Raw genomic sequence first — 19,737 nt, 5'->3', positions numbered from 1 at the left:
AACTCTTCCTAACTCATTCTATGAGGCTAGCATAACTGATAACAAACCAGATAAGGACACAACAACAACAAAAAACTACAGACCAATATTCCTGATGGACACAGATCTAAAATCCTCAATAAAATACTAGCACACTGAATCCAACAGTACATCAAAAGATAGCACAGCATGATCAAGTGAGATTTACCACAGGGATGCAAGGCTGGTTCAACATATGTAAATCAATAAATGTAATATATTACATGAACAGAACAAAGCACAAAAACCACATGATCATCTAATAGAAGCAGAAAAAGCATCTGATAAAATTCAACACACCCTCATGACAAAAACTCTCAATAATTAGGTATAGTAGAAAAGTACCAGGCTGGGCAAGGTGATTCATGCCTGTAATCTCAGAACTTTGGGAGGGTGGATTATGTGAGTCCAGGAGTTTGAGACCAGCCTGGACAACATGGTGAAACCCCATCTCTACAAAAAGTTTTTTAAAAGTTAGATGAGCATGGTGGCACATGCCTATAGTCCCACTACTCAGGAGGCTGAGGTGGTAGGATTATTACCTGAACCTAGGAGTAGGAGGTTGTAGTGAGCCAAGATTGTGTCCTTGCACTCCAGCCTGGGCAACAGAGCAAGATCCTGTCTCAAAAGAAAAATAAATAAATAAATAAATAAATAAAAGTACTTCAACATAATAAAGGCTATATATGACAAACCCACAGCTAACATCATACTGAATGGGGAAAAGCTGAAAGTTTTTCCTCTGATAATTGGAAAAAGACAAGGATGCCCTTACTCAACATAGTGCTAAACACATTCAGTAAAGTTGCAGGATAGAAATCAACATACAAAAATCGGTCACATTTCTATATAAAAACAACAAACTCATCAAAAAAAAAAATTAAAAGTCAATCCCATTTACAGAAGCTACAAAAAAAATACCTAGGAATAAATTTAACTAAGGATATGAAAGACCTCTACAATGAAAACTACAAAACATTGATGAAGAAAAGTGAAAAGGATAAAACAAATGTAAAGACATCCCATGCTAATGGATCAGAAGAATTTATATTGTTAAAATGATTATACTACCCAAAGAAACCTACAGATTCAATGCAATCCCTACCAAAATACCAATGACATTCTTCAGAGAAATCGTTTTTTTTCTTTTTTCTTTTTCTTTTCTTTTCTTTTCTTTTTTTTTTTTTTTTTTTTTTTTTTTTTTTTTTTTTTTTTTTTTGAGGCAGAGTCTCACTCTGTCACCCAGACTGGAGTACAGTGGCACAATCTCAGCTCACTGCAACCTCCGCCTCCTGGGTTCAGGCCATTCTCCTGCCTCAGCCTCCCAAGTAGCTGGGACTATAGGCACGTGCCACCACGCCCAGCTAATTTTTTTGTATTTTCAGTAGAGACGGGGTTTCACCATATTGACCAGGATGGTCTCGATCTCCTGACCTCGTGATCTTCCTTCTTCAGCCTCTCAAAGTGCTGCAATTACAGGCTTGAGCACTGTGCCTGGCCGAGAAATTGTTTTAAAAATCTTAAAATTTGCATGGAACTACAAAAGACCCCCTGAGCAAAAAGAACAAAGCTGGAGGTATCACACTACCAGACTTCAAAATATACTACAAAGTTGTTGTAACCAAAACAGCATGACACTATGTGTCAAAAACAGACACATAAACCAGTGGAAGATAATGGAGAACCCATAAATAAATCCATGTATCTACAGCCAACTGATTTTTGACAATACTCATTGGGGAAAGAACAGTCTCTTTAATAAATGGTGCTGGGAAAACTGGATATCCATATGTAGAAGAATGAAACTAGACCCTCACCTATAACCCTATAATACCCTATAAAACCCTAAAAATAAACTCAAAATGGATCCAAGACCTAGATGTAAGATCCCAAACTATAAAACTACTAGAAGACAATATAAGGGAATTGCTTCAAGGCATTGATCTGAGAAAATATTTTATGAATAAAACCTCAACCACACAGGCAACAAAAGCAAAAATAAACAAATTAGGTTATATCAAAGTAAAAACCTGTACATTAGGGCAAGGCATGGTAGCTCATGCCTGTAATCCCAGCAATTTGGGAGGCTAGGGGACGTGGATCACCTGAGGTCAAGAGTTCGAGACAAGCCTGGCAGAGCCCTGTCTCTACTAAAAATACAAAAATTAGCCAGACATTATGGCATGAGCCTGTAATCCCAGCAACTCGGGAGGCTGAGGTGGGAGAATCACTTGAACCTGGGAGGCCGAGGTTGCAGTGAGCCAAGATCGTGCCACTGCACTCCAGCCTGGGTGACAGAGTGATACTCTGTCTGAAAAAAACAAACAAACAAACACTGCACATCATAGGACATAATCAAAAGAGTGAAAAGACAACCTACAGAATGGGAGAAAGTGTTTGCAAGCTATTCATTCAGTGGAGGATTGATGTCCAGAATATACAAGGAACTCAAACATCTCAATAGCAAAAAATAAACAGTCTGATTTTACAATGAGCAAATGATCTGTACAAACATTTCTCAAAAGAAAATATATAAAGATGGTCAACAAGTATATGAAAAAAATGCTCAACAACACTAATTAAATTAATTAGAGAAATGCAGGTCGGGCTTGGTGGCTCATGCCTATGATCCCAGCACTTTGGGAGGCCAAAGGAGGTGGATCACCTGAGGTCAGAGTTTGAGACCAGCCTGACCAATATGGTGAAACCCTGTCTCTACTAAAAATACAAAATTAATCAGATGTGGCGGTGCACACCTGTAATCCCAGAGGCAGAGGTTGCAGTTAGCCGAGGTCACACCATTGCACTCCAGCCTGAGCAACAAGAGCAAAACTCCATCTCAAAAAAAAAAAAGAAAGAAAAAACAAGAAATGCAAACCAAAACTATAATGAGGTATCATCTCACCTCAAGATGGCAATTATGAAAAAAAGAAAACATAAATGCTGGCGAGGAAGTAGAGAAAAAAAAAACTTTTTTTTTTTTTTTTTTTTTTTTGAGACGGAGTTTCACTCTTGTTGCCCAGGCTGGAGTGCAATGGTGCAATCTCGGCTCACTGCAACCTCCACCTCCCAGGTTCAAGCGATTCTCCTGTCTCAGCCTCTTGAGTAACTGGGATTACAGCCATGTGCCACCATGCCTGGAGAATTTTGTATTTTTAGTAGAGACAGGGTTTCTCCATGTTGGTCAGGCTGGTCTCAAACTCCTGACCTCAGGTGATCTGCCCGCCTCAGCCTCCCAAACTGCTGGGATTGCAGGAAAAAAGAACTCTTAAACGCTTGGTGGGAATGTAAACTAGTAGAGCCACTACAGAAGACAGTATGTAGTTTTCTCAAAAAGCTAAAAATAGAACTACAATGTGATCCAACAATTCCACTACTGGGCATTTATCCAAAGGAAAGGAAATCAGTGTATCAGAGATATCTGCATCCCCATGCTTATTGCAGCACAATCACAATAGACAAAATATGGAATCAACTTAGGTATTCAACAACAGATAAGTGGGTAAGAAAATGTGGTATATATACACAGTGGGATACTATTCAATCATAAAAAAGAATTAAATCTTGTCATTTGCAGCAATGTGGACGGAACTGGACAACATTATGTTAAGTGAAATAAGCCAGGAACAGAAAATTAAACACTGCATTTTCTCATTCATATGTAGAAGCTAAAAAATGTTGATCTCATAAAAGTAAAACAGAGGATACTGGAGGCTGGGAATGATAGAGGGAGGAAGGATAGGGACAGATTTGTTAAAGGATAGAAAATTACAGTGAGATAGGAGGAGTAAGTTCTACTGTTCTACACCACTGTAGAATTACCATAGTTAACAATGTTATACAGCTTCAAATGGCTAGAAGGAGGATATTGAATGTTTCTAATAGAACAAAATGATAAATGTTTGAAATGATAATAAGCCAATTATACTGATCTGATCACTATACCAGTGGTCCTCAACCTTTTTGACACCAGGAACCAGTTTTGTGGAAGACAGTTTTTCCATGGAAAATTGGGGTGGGGGGATGGTTTTGGGATGAAACTGTTCCACCTCAGATCATCAGGCATGAGATTCTCATAAGGAGTGTACAACCTAGATCCCTCATATACAAAGTTTATAATAGGGTTCGCATTCCTGTAAGAATTTAATGCCACTGCTGATCTGACAGGAGGCAGAGCTCAGGCAGTAATGCTCACTCACTCGCCTTCTGCTCACCTTGTGGTCCAGTTCCTAACACACCATGAGCAGGTACCAGTCCACGGCCAGGGGTTTCAGGACCCCTGCAGTATACAGTATATGCATCAAAACATCAATACATACCCCATGAATATGTACAATTACTGTCAATTAAAACATAAAATAAGCCTGCGCACAATGGCCTGTACTCCCAGCACTTTGGGAGGTCAAGTTGGGAGGACTGCTTGAGGCCAGAAGTTCAAGACCGGCCTGGGCAACACAGCAAGACCCCATCTCTATTTTCAAAAAAAATTTTAATTAAAAATAAAATAATAAATATTCATTACCCATTCACTGGTGGGGGAAGGAAACCATGTAAAGAGATGGATCTGCTCATTAGCTTGACTGTAGTAATCAGTTCACCATGTATATGTATATCAAAATATTATATTGTACACCTTAATATATACAACTTTTACTTTTAAAAATAGGACTGAAAAAAACAATCATGGGTATAGATATATTTCCTGGCTTTCTAGTCTGTTCCAGTCATATATTTTTCTATTGGTCTGCCAATACAGCATGTTTTAATTATAGCAGCATTATGACAGATGTTAATATCACGTGAAGCAAATCTTTCTATCTGTCCTTTTTCAAAGGAATCTGGCTATCCAGGTACATTGTATCTCCTATAAATTTTAGAATCACTTTAGCAAATTTTTTTAAAACCTGGTGAGAATTTGATTGGCTAATATTGAAACCACAGATCAATCTGGAATAAATTTGACCTCTTTACAATGTTTAGTATTCTAACCCATAAACATGTTTTCTCTTTCTTTATATTTAGATTTTATTTATTTATTTTTATTTTAAGATATTTTTGAGACAGAGTCTCACTTTGTTGCCCAGGCTGGAGTGCAGTGGCACGATCTCAGCTCACTGCAACCTCTACCTCCCAAGTCCAAACGATTCTCGTGTTTCAGCCACCTGAGTAGCTGGAATCACAGGCTTGTGCCACCACGCCTGGCTAATTTTTTGTAGTTTTAGTAGACATGGGGTTTCTCCCTATGGGCCAGGTTGGTCTCAAACTCCTGGCTTTAAGTCATTCACCCACTTTGGCCTCCCAAAGTGCTGGGATTACAGGCGTGAGCCATCATGCCTGGCCTGGATTTTCTTTAATATCTCTTAATAAAATTTAAAAATTTTCTCAAAATTCAAAAATTTCTCAAATTTTCTCAATTGAAACCTTCAATTAATTTTTTTATTTATTCCTGGCATTTCATATTACTAATCCTACTTTATGTAATATATTCCCCCTCCCCCACCCCAATACAGGGATTCACTCTGTTACCCAGGCTAGAGTGCAGTGGTGTGATCATGGTTCACTGTAGCTTCAACCTCCCGGGCTCAAGCAATCCTCCCACCTTAGCCTCCCAAGCAGCTGACACATGCCATCATTCCAGCTAGTGTCTTTATTTTTCGTTTGGCAGAGATGGGGTCTCACTACATTGCCTAGGCTGGTTTTGAGCTCCTGAGCTAAAGCAAGCCTCCTGCCTCAGCCTCCCAAAGTGCTGAGATTACAGGCATAAGCCACCACTCCTGGCCTAGTACCTCATTTTTAAATTATTGTTTGTTGCTGGCATACCGAAACAAAATTTATTTCTGAATATTTTTTCCTCAGCAATCAGTAAACTCATTAATAAGTTATCTGTGGGTTATACTGAATTTTCTATGTTAACAACCATTTTCTGCAAATAACGACAGTTTAGTTCCTTCCTTTTCAATAGTACTTTTGCCATGCTGGTTAGGAAATCTAGTACATATTTAATAGAAATTTTGATAGCAGGCATCCTCGTTTTACTCCAGCTCTCAAAGGAAAAGTTACAGGTTTTCATCTTGAATATAATATGTGCTATAGGTTTTATGGAGCTACTATTTATTATATTAAGGAAGTCTTCCATTTCTAAAGTTCTAAAGGTTTTTATCTTTTTCATGGATAGATGCTTTTTTTTTTTTTTTTTTTTTTTTTGAGATAGAGCGTCACTCTGTCGCCCAGGCTGGAGTGCAGTGGCACGATCTCGGCTCACTGCAACCTCCACCTCCTGGGTTCATGCAATTCTCCTGCCCCGGCATCTCAAACAGGTGGGATTACAGGTGCGGGCTACCACACCTGGCTAATTTTTTTTCTATTTTTAGTAGATACAGGGTTTTGCCATGTTGACCAGGCTGGTCTTGAACTCCTGACCTCAACTGATCCACCCGCCTCGGTCTCCCTAAATGCTGGGATTACAGGCATGAGCCACCACGCCCGGCCAATGCTAAATTTTATAACTGCCATTTGCACATCTTTTAAGATGACCAAGTGATTTTTCTTCAATTTATATTGTTGTGACATTTTACTTATCTATTCTACATTCCTGAGATAAACACAGATTAACCATAATACATTACCTTTTATTTTTACATATTATTGGGTCTAATTTGCTAATATTTTGTACTAGTCTCATAAAAAGAGTTGACACATACTTCCTGTTTTTCTATTCTCTGAAAGAGTCTGTATAAGACTGGAATCATTATTTATTTATTTATTTATTTATTTTTGTATTTTTTTCTGGCAATGTTTAGCAGACTTGCCAGCAAAGCTATTTTTTGTTTTTTTGGTTTTGTGTTTTTGCTTGTTTACTTTTGCTAATCAGCTGACTTTAATATTCGCCATATAGCTATTTGAACTTTGAAGCTTTCTTTGTGAAAAGATTTTGACTATTGATCCATTTTTTTTTAATTGTTAGAGAATTATCCTGGTTTCCTATTCCTCAACCTGCATTGGTAATTTTCTAAATAAATAATAAATTTTCTAACTTATTAAAAATCCATATTTTATTTTTTACTATAACTATAATAATGTCCCCCCTTTCATTTCTGCTATTATTTGTGCCTTCCTCTTTTTTTTTTTTTTTCTTTATCACTCTCCCCTGCAAGTAGCAGTGACTCAGAGCCCCAGACTCAAGCACCACTTAAGCTGCCAGGGCACTCCTGCTGCCCTTTCAGATCAGATGCTTCTGCACAGATGTTCAGCAAGCTCTGAGTATGTTGCTTGGAGGCAAATGCGTTTCAGAAAGATTAGGATGGGTCTCCATGGCACGTGTATACCTATGTAACAAACCTGCACGTTCTGCACATATATCCCAGAACTTAAAGTATAATAAAAAAAAATTTTTTTTAAAGAGAATTAGGGTGGGTCTTCTCTTTCATTCTCAGCATTAGATGGTACCTACACTATGGGGAGATATGTATTATGTTTACCATAGTTAAGGAAATTGAGTTTTACGGAAGTTGGTTTTCTTTTTTTTTGAGACGGAGTTTTGCTCTTGTTGTCCAGGCTGGAGTACAATGGTGCGATCTCAGTTCGCTGCAACCTCTGCCTCACAGGTTCAAGCAATTCTCCTGCCTCAGCCTCCCGAGTAGCTGGGATTACAGGCATGTGCCACCGTGCCCGGCTAATTTTGTATTTTTAGTAGAGACATGGTTTCACCATGTTGGTCAGGCTGGTCTATGAACTTCTGACTCCAGGTGATCCACCCGCCTCCGCCTCCCAAAGTGCTGGGATTAAAGGCATGAGCCACCACGCCCAGCCGGAAGTTAATATGACCAAACCAAGATATACAACTGATTAAACAGTAGAACCCTAGGATTCTGGGATGTTTTCCAACACCAACCACTTCTCTAATTCAACAGACCAAGTATGTTTCTAATGATTCAATTTAATTCTGACACTAACTACCCAGAGTTAGGGTAAGTTAGGGTGAGCAGTACCTCTGGGTTTCTTCATTTGAGTCTACTCTGCAACCAGCTACAGCTCTTAAATCTGAGGTAAGAGTGCCACTTACTGGTAGCCTCATCACAATGCAACTTGAAACCTGCTCACAAATTTAATTCTAAGTGCCAGTGGTATGCAAAAGAAAAAAGGCTCAGTAGGGTATACATATATTAAAACATTACATTGTAACTCACAAATAAATAATTTATCAATTAAAAACAAAATAAAGCTTAAGTGCTTTGTAGCCATTTTCCTGGCTACAATACTATGAATACAACACTATTCTCCTGGAACAATACTATGAAGAAGCTTCTGTAATTTGTATCTCTGTGATTTTTTTATTAGTAGCTTTGTGAAAACACTCCAAAGTTTAGAATCCAATTACCTAGGTCATCATGGCTCACCAGCCAAATCCAGCCTGCTGTCTGATTTTGTACTCTCACATCTAAGAATAATTGTATATGCTAAATAGTTGGAAAAAATCAGAATATTTCACATATGAAAATTATTTAAATTCAAAATTCAGTGTCCATATAGAAAGCTGTATTGGAACCGAGCTCTCTTGTTTATGGATTGTCTATGGCCGCTTTCGACCCACAGCAGTTGAGTAGCTGCAACGGAAACTGTGCAGTCCTCAATGCCTAAAATATTTACTAATTGAATCTTTACAAAAGAGTTTGCCAATTCCTGACCTAGATTCCAACCTGAGCAAATCTAAACTCTAATCCTCAATTTTCATTACTCATAAAATGGGGATAATACCTGCTAAGAGTTTTTAGGAAGATTAGAGTTATAAGCACAGAATCTCCTTAAGATACTCACAGAAGTCTAAGCTAAGACATAAGCACCTTAATATGTTCAAAGGGAACTCATAATTTCCATCTATAAATCTGTTCAGCCCAGTATCAAGTAGTATTTACAAGCATGGACTTTAGCGTCAAAATATTGGCTCCACTCTTGGTTTCACTACTTATTTGCCTACATGACTTAGTAACAACATGAGGGAATGGAGAGGCAAAGAAGTATGAAGGTTGAGCGCTCAGGCTTTGAAAACTAGAATGCCTAGTTTCCATTCTGGCTTTGCCACTCACTAGTCAGGTAATCTTGGGTAAATTATGTAACTTCCCTGACCCTCCACTTCCTCATCTGAAATGTAAGTGTAAAAAGAATACTGATTTCATTAAATAGCTGTAAGGCTGAAATGACTTTATTTATACAAACAGCTTCAAACATTGCCAGCAACTTACAGCCATAAATCCCAACAGATTTAGAAGGTTCTTCATAGGATTATTCCAAGGACTAAAGAAGGAATGGCTACAAAGCACTTAGCACAATTTGTGGTACTTAGAAAGCTATCAAAGGACAGCTAGTACCCTTCCTACTGATTCTCTGTATTTTAGTAAAATCTGATGAGAAATCAATTGCAAACATAATTTCTCATCAGATTTCAAATAAAAACCCAACTCCTTCCCTTGACCCTCTAAATCATATACATCTGTCCTCCATCTGCTTCTCAAGCTCCAACCTCCTCCCTCACGATATTGTAGCCATCATAGCCTTTCTCATCCAAGTTATGCCAACTTTGTATCTCCTCGTGAGATATTTGCACCTGCCGTTCCCAGTAATCTTGGAGCTCAGTGCATGAGTTGAAGCTGCCTTCTTTTATGTTTTTGAGACAGGGTCTTGCTCTGTCACCCAGGCTGGAGTACAGTGGCATGACCGTGGCTCACTGCAGCCTTGACCTCCTGGACTCCAGTGACCCTTCTACTTCAGCCTCTGGAATGGCTGAAACCACAGGCATGTGCCATCACATCCAGCTAATTTTTACATTTCTTTGTAGAGACAGGGTCTCCCTATGTTGCCCAGGCGGGTCTCGAACTCCTGGACTCAAGTGATCCTCCCGCCTCAGTCTCTCAGTGGTGGAATCACAGGTGTGAGTCACCATACCTGGCAAAGTTGTCTTCTAAAGTCCTTAACAAATGTGAGGTTAGGCATGGTGGTTCACTCCTGTAATCCCAGCACTTTGGGAGGCTGGAGGATTACTTGAGCTCAGGAGTTTGAAACCAACCTGGGTAACATAGTGAGACCTCATCTCTACTCAAAGAGAAAAAAAAAAATTTAGGCCAAGAATGGTGGCTCACTCCTGTAATCCCAGCACTTTGAGAGGCCCAGGCGGGCAGATCACGAGGTCAGGAGATCCAGGCCATCCTGGTCAACATGGTGAAACTCCTTCTCTACTAAAAATACAAAATTTAGTGGGCATAGTGGCACGTGCCTGTAGTCCCAGCTACTCGGGAGGCTGAGGCAGGAGCATCGCTTGAACCTGGGAGTTGGAGGTTGCAGTGGCCCCAGATTCTGCCACTGCACTCCAGCCTGGCGAAAGAATGAGACTTCATCTCAAAAAATAAAAAAAAAAAGTTTTAAGAGATAAAAAAGAAGTGAACATGTACACATGCCTTGAAAAGAGAAGATAATGTGGACAAGGTGATTTGAACAGACAATAGAAACATAACTGGAAGCAAGATTCTTCTCAAGGTGCTGTAATGGCTGAATGGTTAAGACACAAACTATCACCTTCAAAAATCAATTCGTTTTATTATCTTAGTTACATTTTCCTTCGCCCTTCCGACACATCCAACACTTAAACTAGCATCAGGCATAGAGGTGACCACAGTAAGTATTCATCAAATGAATACCATGAATAAATGAATAGCTGGGGAAAAACTACTCTCATAAAGAGAACACAGATTTGTACAGTTTATTTTTGCTATTTATATTAAGTTTACACGTGCCTGATCTGTAGCGGATATCTCGTTGTTAGTTCAGCACCACTTCCTTCCTCTGAGACAGACTGACTCTTCCATACATAGACATAGTGGGGACTGTCAAATTATTATGGGAGCCAAGTCCCAGTTGATTTGCCCAGTTGGAATCAAGTATGCAACCCCTAATTCCTCATGTCTAGGTCGTTAATTAACCTCATTTTTTTTCGTATTTGAGAGCGAACTCCCAGACAGTGGTAAACATAGAAATGCTTAACACATGGGAACTGTTAGTTGCCATGTTCTCCACCTACATCATTAAAGAAGTTCATCAGTAAAGAGAATGAAGCTAACAGGAAGGATGGTCTCCAGGGCTACTAACTCAAAACTTCAGACACTTTCTGTCCTCCTCATGGTTTATATATTCAACTTATCCTTCAATCAACATACCCTATATCCTTTCCTTTTAAAATTAAATAGCAATGGAGAGAAGTTCTCACTATGTTGCCCCCGCTGGTCTTTTCAACTTTCTGGTTGAAAAGGTCTGGGATGGAGCTAGAGAAACTTCATTTATTTTTTATTTTTCTGAACCTATGGATTATACTAAAACTTTTATTTCTAGTGAGTCCCCAAATGGTACCAATGCTGCTGGTCCAGGACCACACACTTTAAGAACCACTGGCCTACATTAAGAAAATGGCAGGCAAAGATCCTCAGAAACAAAGTCAACTCTCTACTAACACCTTGGTGGAAGAGGTGATGGACAGTGGGGAGAAGAAAGTGCTCACATAAAGTCCAATTAGTGAGGGGCAGAGTGGAGTTAATGAAAAGAAGACTTAGTCCTCACAGTCATTCAAAGACCCAGACTGACAATCTTTGCCATCTTCGGTGGCTTCCAAACTTATCCTGGATATGACCATGCAACCAGCAGTTGGGAGAAAAGAATGGAGGATCATGCAAGAAATGTTTATGGGGCAAGCCTGGATTCCTATGCCCACATTTCACTGCCTAGAACTTAATCATATGTTCTCACAGAGATGCTGGCAGTACGGAAATGTCCCTGGTTGGGTTGCCACATCTTGGCAACGTATCTTCAAAGAACAAGACTCTCTGGTAGACACCTAGCAGTCTCTGCCGTCAAACCCCTTTCCCATTGTGGACTTAAGCAAGTCTGGGCTTAGCTTTAAAGAAAATGTGTAGCTAATGACATAGACATCTTAATTACTAAAATTAATGTCTGTAACTTAAAATGGCCAAAGGACTTATTACCTGAGTGACTGGAGAAAAAAACAATTCATGGGACTTGCCTGCAAGAGTCCATTCAGGATAGGGAGAAAAGACTGAGATAGTGGGTTTACAGGAGCAGTCATGAGGAAAAAATAAAGTTTCTGTTTTATAATTCTTCTGGGCTCCTCTCTATTAACATGTTATACTACCTTTTGCAGCTTAAGCAAAATTTTTAATGGAATAAGTTTAAAGATATCATAGTTTTACATTTATAGATTGATATCCATTATTCCTCTATCATTCTTAAAGCAAATGATAAATCCCCTTTTCAAAGACGAAAACTTTTGCTATTACTGAGGTTATCATCAAAGTTTTACTGCAACTCCAAAACACAGGAATGTCCCATACAACAGCGGTGAACACTTTGCTTTTTAAAGTGATTATTCTTAGTGCAGGGGTACTCATTTGTCTATGCTTGTTATACAGTGAAATTACTGCCTATGACATCTCATAATTGAAAAAGTTGGAGTCAAGATTAAAGCTGTTTACATTTTTAGTGAAACCTCTCTTAAGACTGTCCAAAAGAAAATAAACTAATATATGAGGCTATTTATCAAAAGGAAAAAAGAAACATAAACATCTTTCATGGTCTTTCATTCATTTCATCAATTAGGACACACAAGGCAGCATCTTTCTCTATAATCTGATCTCTCCTATGACCTGAATTTTCTCTTTGTTCATTCTGTCCAGTACAATTGTTGCTATCATCAGCATCCATTGGTTCAGTTTTTACTCTCATTCCTGCTTCTGAATGAGGCAAATCATCAGGCAAAGAAGCCAAGCAATTCTGAATCATTTCAATTACTCGTTCTAGGTGCTTTTGAAACCTCTCAGCTGTTTCAAGCCGTTGACGTTTCTGGACCTCCATCATGACTCTCAAGGTCTCTCTTGCTTGGTGGGGTCGGTATTCATTTATAAGATGATGCACGTGTACAAAAAGCAGCTTAAGATCTTCTAGTTTCTCTTCTCGTTTTATACTCCCAGGGCTCCTTATTAAAATATCTAAAAGGTCCAAGAAATTAATAAGGATAGACATATTAAGTTTTCTCAGTTCTTTTTTGTGATCAAACTGCATAGGATGAAGCCGTTCGATGCCCTGACTTTCCAAAGGGCGGATGATAAGATCATCGCATTGGAACTGATTGCCAAACATCATGTAACTATCTTTTATTGGAGGGGGAGGCTTGGGAGCTAAGCCTTCTTGAATATTTTCATCTGTATATTCCTTGATATATTGCATTGGAGGTGGTGGAAGTGCACTTACTTGCTGTGGTTCACCCATTGTGGACTATCAAGAACCTATGGACACAGACCAAAGATTTATTAGAGCCACAAAACAAACCTGTTACATTTCATAACTACAGACAGAATATTTTCTTCCTTTTCTTCCAGTAGTTTGGGGTCCAAGACAAGATGATCTCCTTGGTTTCTAAAACTAACATTTATGATAGGTAAAGTTTGGCATATTTTCTAAGTAGGCATTATATTCTCAACCATTCACATATTTTCCATTCTCTCCCTAATAATTTCATCAGCATGAAAAAATCTGTAGCATCTTCTGATCTCTAAAGAAAATCTTCCACCGGGTGCGATGGCTCACACCTGTAATCCCAGCACTTTGGGAGGCCGAGGCAGGCGGATCACAAGGTCAGGAGATCGAGACCATCCTAGCTAACAGGGTGAAACTCCGTCTCTACTAAAAGACAAAAAAAATTAGCCGGGCATGGTGGCGGGTGCCTGTAGTCCCAGTTACTCAGGAGGCTGAGACAGGAGAATGGTGTGAACCCAGGAGGCGGAGCTTGCAGTGAGCCGAGACTGTACCACTGCACTCCAGCCTGGGCGACAGAGCGAAAATCTGTCTCAAAAAAAAAACAAGAAAATCTTCTGGATTCCACACCCTTCACCATTCATGCCCCCATTTCTCTACTCCTCCATAACCAAACTACACATGTTGTCTCCCAATCTCATATCACAATCACTTTTGCTTTATGTTACAGATTGATTTCCAATAGCAAACACTTACTTGTATCTCTCATAAACACTGACAAAATTAACACTTCTAAATCCTAAACACATGGTATTATCCAAAGTTCCTGAATGAAATGATTCAGTTCCATATCCTTTTTGTCACAGTAAACTATGCAATTTTATATGGACACATTAACTTTTTTTTTTTTTTTTTTGAGACGGAGTCTTGCTCTGATGCCCAGGCTGGAGTGCAGTGGTGCGATCTCAGCTCACTGCAACCTCCGCCTCCTGGGCTCAAGCAATTCTCCTGCCTCAGTCTCCCAAGTAGCTGGGATTACAGGCGCACACCACCATGCCCGGCTAAGTTTTGTATTTTTAGTAGAGACAGGATTTCGCCATGTTGGCCAAGTTGGTCTCTTAATTCCCCACCTCAGGTGATCCGCCCACCCTGGCCTCCCAAAGTGCTGGGATTACAGGTGTGAGCCACCGTGCCCGGCCTGTATGGACACATTAACTTCCCTACAACTATCACAGAAATTTCAAACCCCAGGTTCAAACCCAGTATCTTCTATGGCCATAATAACCTCTACTTACTCTACCTTAAGCCTAGATATACCATCCAATGAGAAGATTCTGAAGTGCTCCTTTACACTGGTATTATCAAAGTTTCAAGATATAACACCCTCTAACATCAGGTGGGGCAAGTATTCTATTAGAAGCAATATTATACTTAGAATTCGTGAGGTACTAAGGGCAGGCGTGGTGCAGCCCTGAGTTTCCACCATGCCACAGTAGTGCATAGGATGATGCAGCCTCGACCTCCCAGGCTCAAGCCATCCTCCCACCTCAACCTCCCAAGCAGCTGGGAGTACGAGGCAAATGTCACCACGCCCAGCTAATTTTTGTATATTTTGTAGAGACAGAGTTTTGCCATGTTACTCCGGGTGGTTTTGAACTCCTGAGGTCAAGCAATCCTCCTGCCTTGGCCTCCCAAAGTGCTGGGACTACAGGTGTGAGCCACCACTCCCAGCCAACATTTTAAAACTTATAACATAAATTCAGATTACAGAAAAAGTGCATGCATATACAAAGAACACTTCATATTCTTCACTCAGATTCTCCAAATGTTAACATTTTCCTTCATTTGCTTTATTGGTTTCTCATTCCTTCACCCCTGAATACTTCAATGTGTTTTCCCAGGACAAGAATGTTTTCTTCTACCCACAGCACAATTACCAAAATCAAGGAATTAACATTGATCTGGTACTTCAAAACACAATTTTTGACACCTTACGTTTCATTCCACTCAAACCTTTTTAGGTGACGAGTGCTGCTCTGTACTTTCCTACACGATGTGCATTCCTGTACTTAGGTTGTCATTTTCCTAAGGCAACTACGTGACAGATACTGTTGTTTTATGGCCTCTCTAACATAATCTTCATAACAATTCTATGAATTAAGGTTGTTTGTTTTGTTTTTTGAGACAAGGTCTCAATCTGTCTCCCACGCTGGAGGGCAGTGGTATGATCAGGGCTCACCGCAACCTCTGCCTCCCAGGTTCAAGGGATTCACCTGCATGACCCTCCTGAGTAGCTAGGGACTACAAGTGTGTGCCACCACGCCCAGCTAATTTTTTATTTCTCGGTAAAGACAGGTTTTCACCATGTTGGCCAGGCTGGTCTGGAACTCCCGACCTCAAGTGATCCGCCCACCTCGGCCTCCCAAAGTGCTGGGATTATAGGCGTGAGCCACCACAGGGTCCCATGAATTAAGTTCTATTATCAATTTCATTTTAGAGGTGAAGATCCCAAGTCTCAATGAGGGGAAGTGTTGCCCCAGATCAAAAAGTTAATAAATGGTACAACAGGAATTCTTATCCCAGGTCCCTTTAGCTCCAAAGGGCAAGCTCTCTTATATCTCTAAGCCGTGAAGCATCTAATTGTACAATTAGAACTTGCATATTACAAAAATTATATTTTTCTCTACTGTCTCTCTAGATGGAACTTTTCAAAGGCGATGGAAGTCTTATTTTAATAAAACCAGAGCCAAGCATCATAACTGGTTCTTAGACTCAAGATCCAACATCTAGTGTTTGTTCTGGGGGAGAAGGCGCCTCACCAGAAGACGACAGATATTCCAGGGTCCCAGCCCCAGAGATTTGATTCATTCTGTCCACTGTGAATGGGCCCTGGTATGTCGCTTTAAAAACCTCTCCAGATGGACCTGACGATTAGGCTTGGTTGGGATCTACTGCCCTCGCCTGCCCCCGTATCTCAGCTGTTTCACAACTGCTCCCAGAAGAAGGAAGGGCAGGGAGGGCTACTCTCATGTTACAAAGGGCCAGAAAGGGCAAATAACTCGCCCAAGGCCACAGAGCCTAGAAAAACAGCGGCGAGGGGACTAGACACCACGTCTCCCAACCTCCACTCCGGCTCGGCGTCCCCACACGGAGGAAGCCCTGGGACTGCAGCGCTAAGAGCCCCCTCCTCCAGGCTGTCCATCCCGAGACCTCCACGAGCGGCGGGGAGGCCGCGCTCTCGGAGAGACTCGGGACAGAAAGACGAGAGAGCGTCTTCGGAGGCCGAACTCCTCCATGCCTCCCCAGTTCCCAGCCCAGCACAGAGGAAACCGCGGGGTCCGGAAGAAAAAAACGCACACACGCGGGGGCCCCAAGCCGTTGCCGCCCACTCACCTCAACTCTGGCTTTACACTGGTAGCCGCCTTCCCCCTCTGCAGCCGAAACCAATTTCCGGTCTCCTCCTGGAAGAAGCTACCGACTCTGTCTTTGATTGGCTGTAGGAGCTGTCCTTTAACGAGATTCTAGCTCCGCCTCAGACCGATCGCTCGCTATTGCGCCTGCGTATATTCGACTCCTGCCATCGCGACCCCTTTTACTGACTTTTAAAAGTAGTAAGTGAGGGTTGTTTCTTCGTTTCTTTAAGGCATAAAATTAAACAAGACATCTTATTGCTTTATTTTTTATAGACCCCTTATTGACTAGAAAAAATCTTATATTTTAATATGTAACATGCTCTTGTAAGACTTCCATGAATTTAGACATTTATGACGCGAAAATAACCTCCCAAAGAAAACCTAGCAAAGGTGGTTCGTGTGTTCCACCCGCTGCCCGCATTACAACTCTTATGCTGACAGTCGCAGCTGGTAGTTCCATTCCTTTTGTCTTTTCTTTTTTAATTTAACCCATACAATGAAGACATCTTACATAAAAATTCGAAAATATAGATATGCAGGGTTTTTTGTTGGTATATTTTGTTTTATTTATTTATTTTTTTTCTTTGAGACGGAGTGTCTTTCGCCCAGGCTGGAGTGCAGTGGCGCGATTTCGGCTCGCTGCAACCTCTGTCTCCGGGGTTCAAGCGATTCGCGTGCCTCAGCCTCCCAAGTAGCTGGGATTACAGGCATGTGCCACCACACCCGGCTAATTTTTTTTTTTTCCTTTTTTTGTATTTTTAGTAGAGACAGGGTTTCACCATGTTGGTGAGGCTGGTCTCGAGCTCCTGACCTACAGTGATCCGCCCGCCTTGGCCACCCAAAGTGCTGGAATTACGGGCGTGAACCACGTAGCCCGGCCTCCCCCATTTTAATTCCCCCGCACATATAAATTTATTTCCTGAAGAAATTCATCCTCACTGCTGACCCCAATATGTCCTGCACCCGTGACTTCCAATGCTTGTTCCCAGTCCTCGTTTTACTCGCTCTGTCAGCAGCATTTGGCACATTTGATTATTTGGATTGCCCCAGGACTCAGTTCTCCAACCACTTCTCAGTCAGATATCACCCAGATACATGCAGGCCCTGGAACACCGTTTCCTCTGCACTTCAGACCCTCATATCCAGTGGTGACAGACATCTTTACCCCGTTGCACTTTACTCAACTGCAAATGTTCAATCTAAGGAATCACCTTTTTCTCCTTTCTCCCATACCCCACCGAAACTACCATACCAGCCTTTTGCATTAGCTCTATTTAAAAATAAGTAAATAAAGTTCCAAATATGACTGACCACCGTCCCCACTGGTATGGTCCTATGCCATGCTGCCATTATCTCTCATCTGGATTTCTTTGATTTTTGTCCTGCCTTAGTCTATTTACCACACCTTCTTAAAATATAAAACCAATCTTAACGCTCTTCTATTCAAAATCTTTCTACTACTTTTAGAATAAAATCTGACATCCTCCCCCGGCCTATATAATAGGCCCTACAAAATTGCCAAGTACATCCCGGTCTTGGGGGCAGATGCCTTTGCCTGGAATAGATATTCACACGTCTCATTTCCTTATTTCTCTCCCTTTTTTTTTTTTTTTTTTTTTTTTTTTTTGTATTTTTAGTACAGATGGGGTTTCACCGTGTTAGCCAGGATGGTCTCAATCTCCTGACCTGGTGATCCGCCCGCCTCGGCCTCCCAAAGTGCTGGGATTATAGATGTGAGACACCGCACCCGGCTTCATTTCCTCATTTCATTCAGGTTTCTGGTCAAATGTGACCTCAAAGAGTTCTTCTGGGGTTACACTACTCTATACAAAATAGCGCATCCCCAATCTTGCTGTTGGGAAATGCCCCTGAAACTCTTTCTATGTATTATCTTTTTTTCATAGAACCTCTCATCATCTGAAATCATCTTATATAGTGTATTTATGTATTTTATTGCCTTTCTTATCCATCAGAAATATCAGGTTTATGAGCATGGGACCTTTGTTTCATTTACTGCTGTTGTGTTTGAACTTACATACAAGAGTGGCTGAAATTGGCAAATACTCAATGAGCGTTTATTGAATAAGGAACGAAATGAATACAATCATCACTTTCAAATAAATTCATAGTGTGGCTTTGGTGGTTATACCACAGTCTCTTTAGCCAAAGCCTCATTGTGTTAAATTACGTTTCTCCCAATTTTAGCCAGTATAACTACACAGGATGAGGAGCATCCCAGTGCATATATGTTTGTGCATGTGTCCAATTTTGTTCTTCAGAATAAATTTCTAGAAATAGAATTACTGGGCCCAAAGGTGCAGTGTCTTGACAGTAGCAGAATGAAGGCATATGAAGTGCATATCATGAGAAGGGCTAGTGACAATATGATGTGTGTTACACATTTAATTATGTGACTATATTTGCAGAATCTCGATGGAAAGCTTATTCCTTAAAGATGCCTACTGCAGCTTAACAAGGAATATGCTCATTGAATAAATATGTATTGTGTATCTGTTGTGCCGGCACTGGTCTGGAAGTCTAAAAAGACAGACAAAAGCCAGTGGGGCCTTTGAAAAAGGTGTTCTCACGGCCGGATGCAGTGGCTCACGCCTGTAATCCCAGCACTTTGGGAGGCCAAGGCGGGCGGATCACGAGGTCAGAAGATCGAGACCATCCTGGCTAATACGGTGAAACCCTGTCTCTACTAAAAATACAAAAAAAATTAGCCGCGCGTGGTGACGGGCGCCTGTAGTTCCAGCTACTCGGGAGGCTGAAGCAGGAGAATGGCGTGAACCCGGGAGGCGGAGCTTGCAGTGAACTGAGATCGCGCCACTGCACTCCAGCCTGGGTGACAGAGCGAGACTCTGTCTCAAAAAAAAAAAAAAAAAGACAAGAAAAAGGTGTTCTCTCTAGAAGGTGTTCTAGAGAGACACAGACAAGGAGTATACAAACAAGTAAAAACTTCGAATAGTGACAAGGGCTATGGGGGAAAGTATAA

The 19,737-nt window shown here is 40.8% G+C and overlaps 1 protein-coding gene across 1 annotated transcript in view; it reads right to left on the bottom strand.

Annotated features, from left to right (window-relative positions):
* Positions 1–12,353: 12,353 nt before the first annotated feature.
* Positions 12,354–19,737, bottom strand: part of MED7 (mediator complex subunit 7) — a 437,050-nt gene continuing 429,666 nt past the window's right edge. The window contains exons 2-3 of the mRNA XM_050793961.1: positions 16,720–16,765; positions 12,354–13,358 (exon numbers count right to left, since the gene is read on the bottom strand). Of these exons, the coding sequence (XP_050649918.1) occupies positions 12,643–13,341 (699 nt within the window). The 5' untranslated portion in view covers positions 13,342–13,358; positions 16,720–16,765 and the 3' untranslated portion in view covers positions 12,354–12,642. The remainder of the gene's footprint in view (positions 13,359–16,719; positions 16,766–19,737) is intronic.

The sequence above is a fragment of the Macaca thibetana genome, chromosome 6 (assembly GCF_024542745.1).
Source record: "Macaca thibetana thibetana isolate TM-01 chromosome 6, ASM2454274v1, whole genome shotgun sequence".
In the NCBI taxonomy this organism is placed as follows: domain Eukaryota; kingdom Metazoa; phylum Chordata; class Mammalia; order Primates; family Cercopithecidae; genus Macaca; species Macaca thibetana.
Note: the sequence above shows the minus strand (reverse complement) of the source record. Positions and strands in the feature narration are given on the sequence as shown.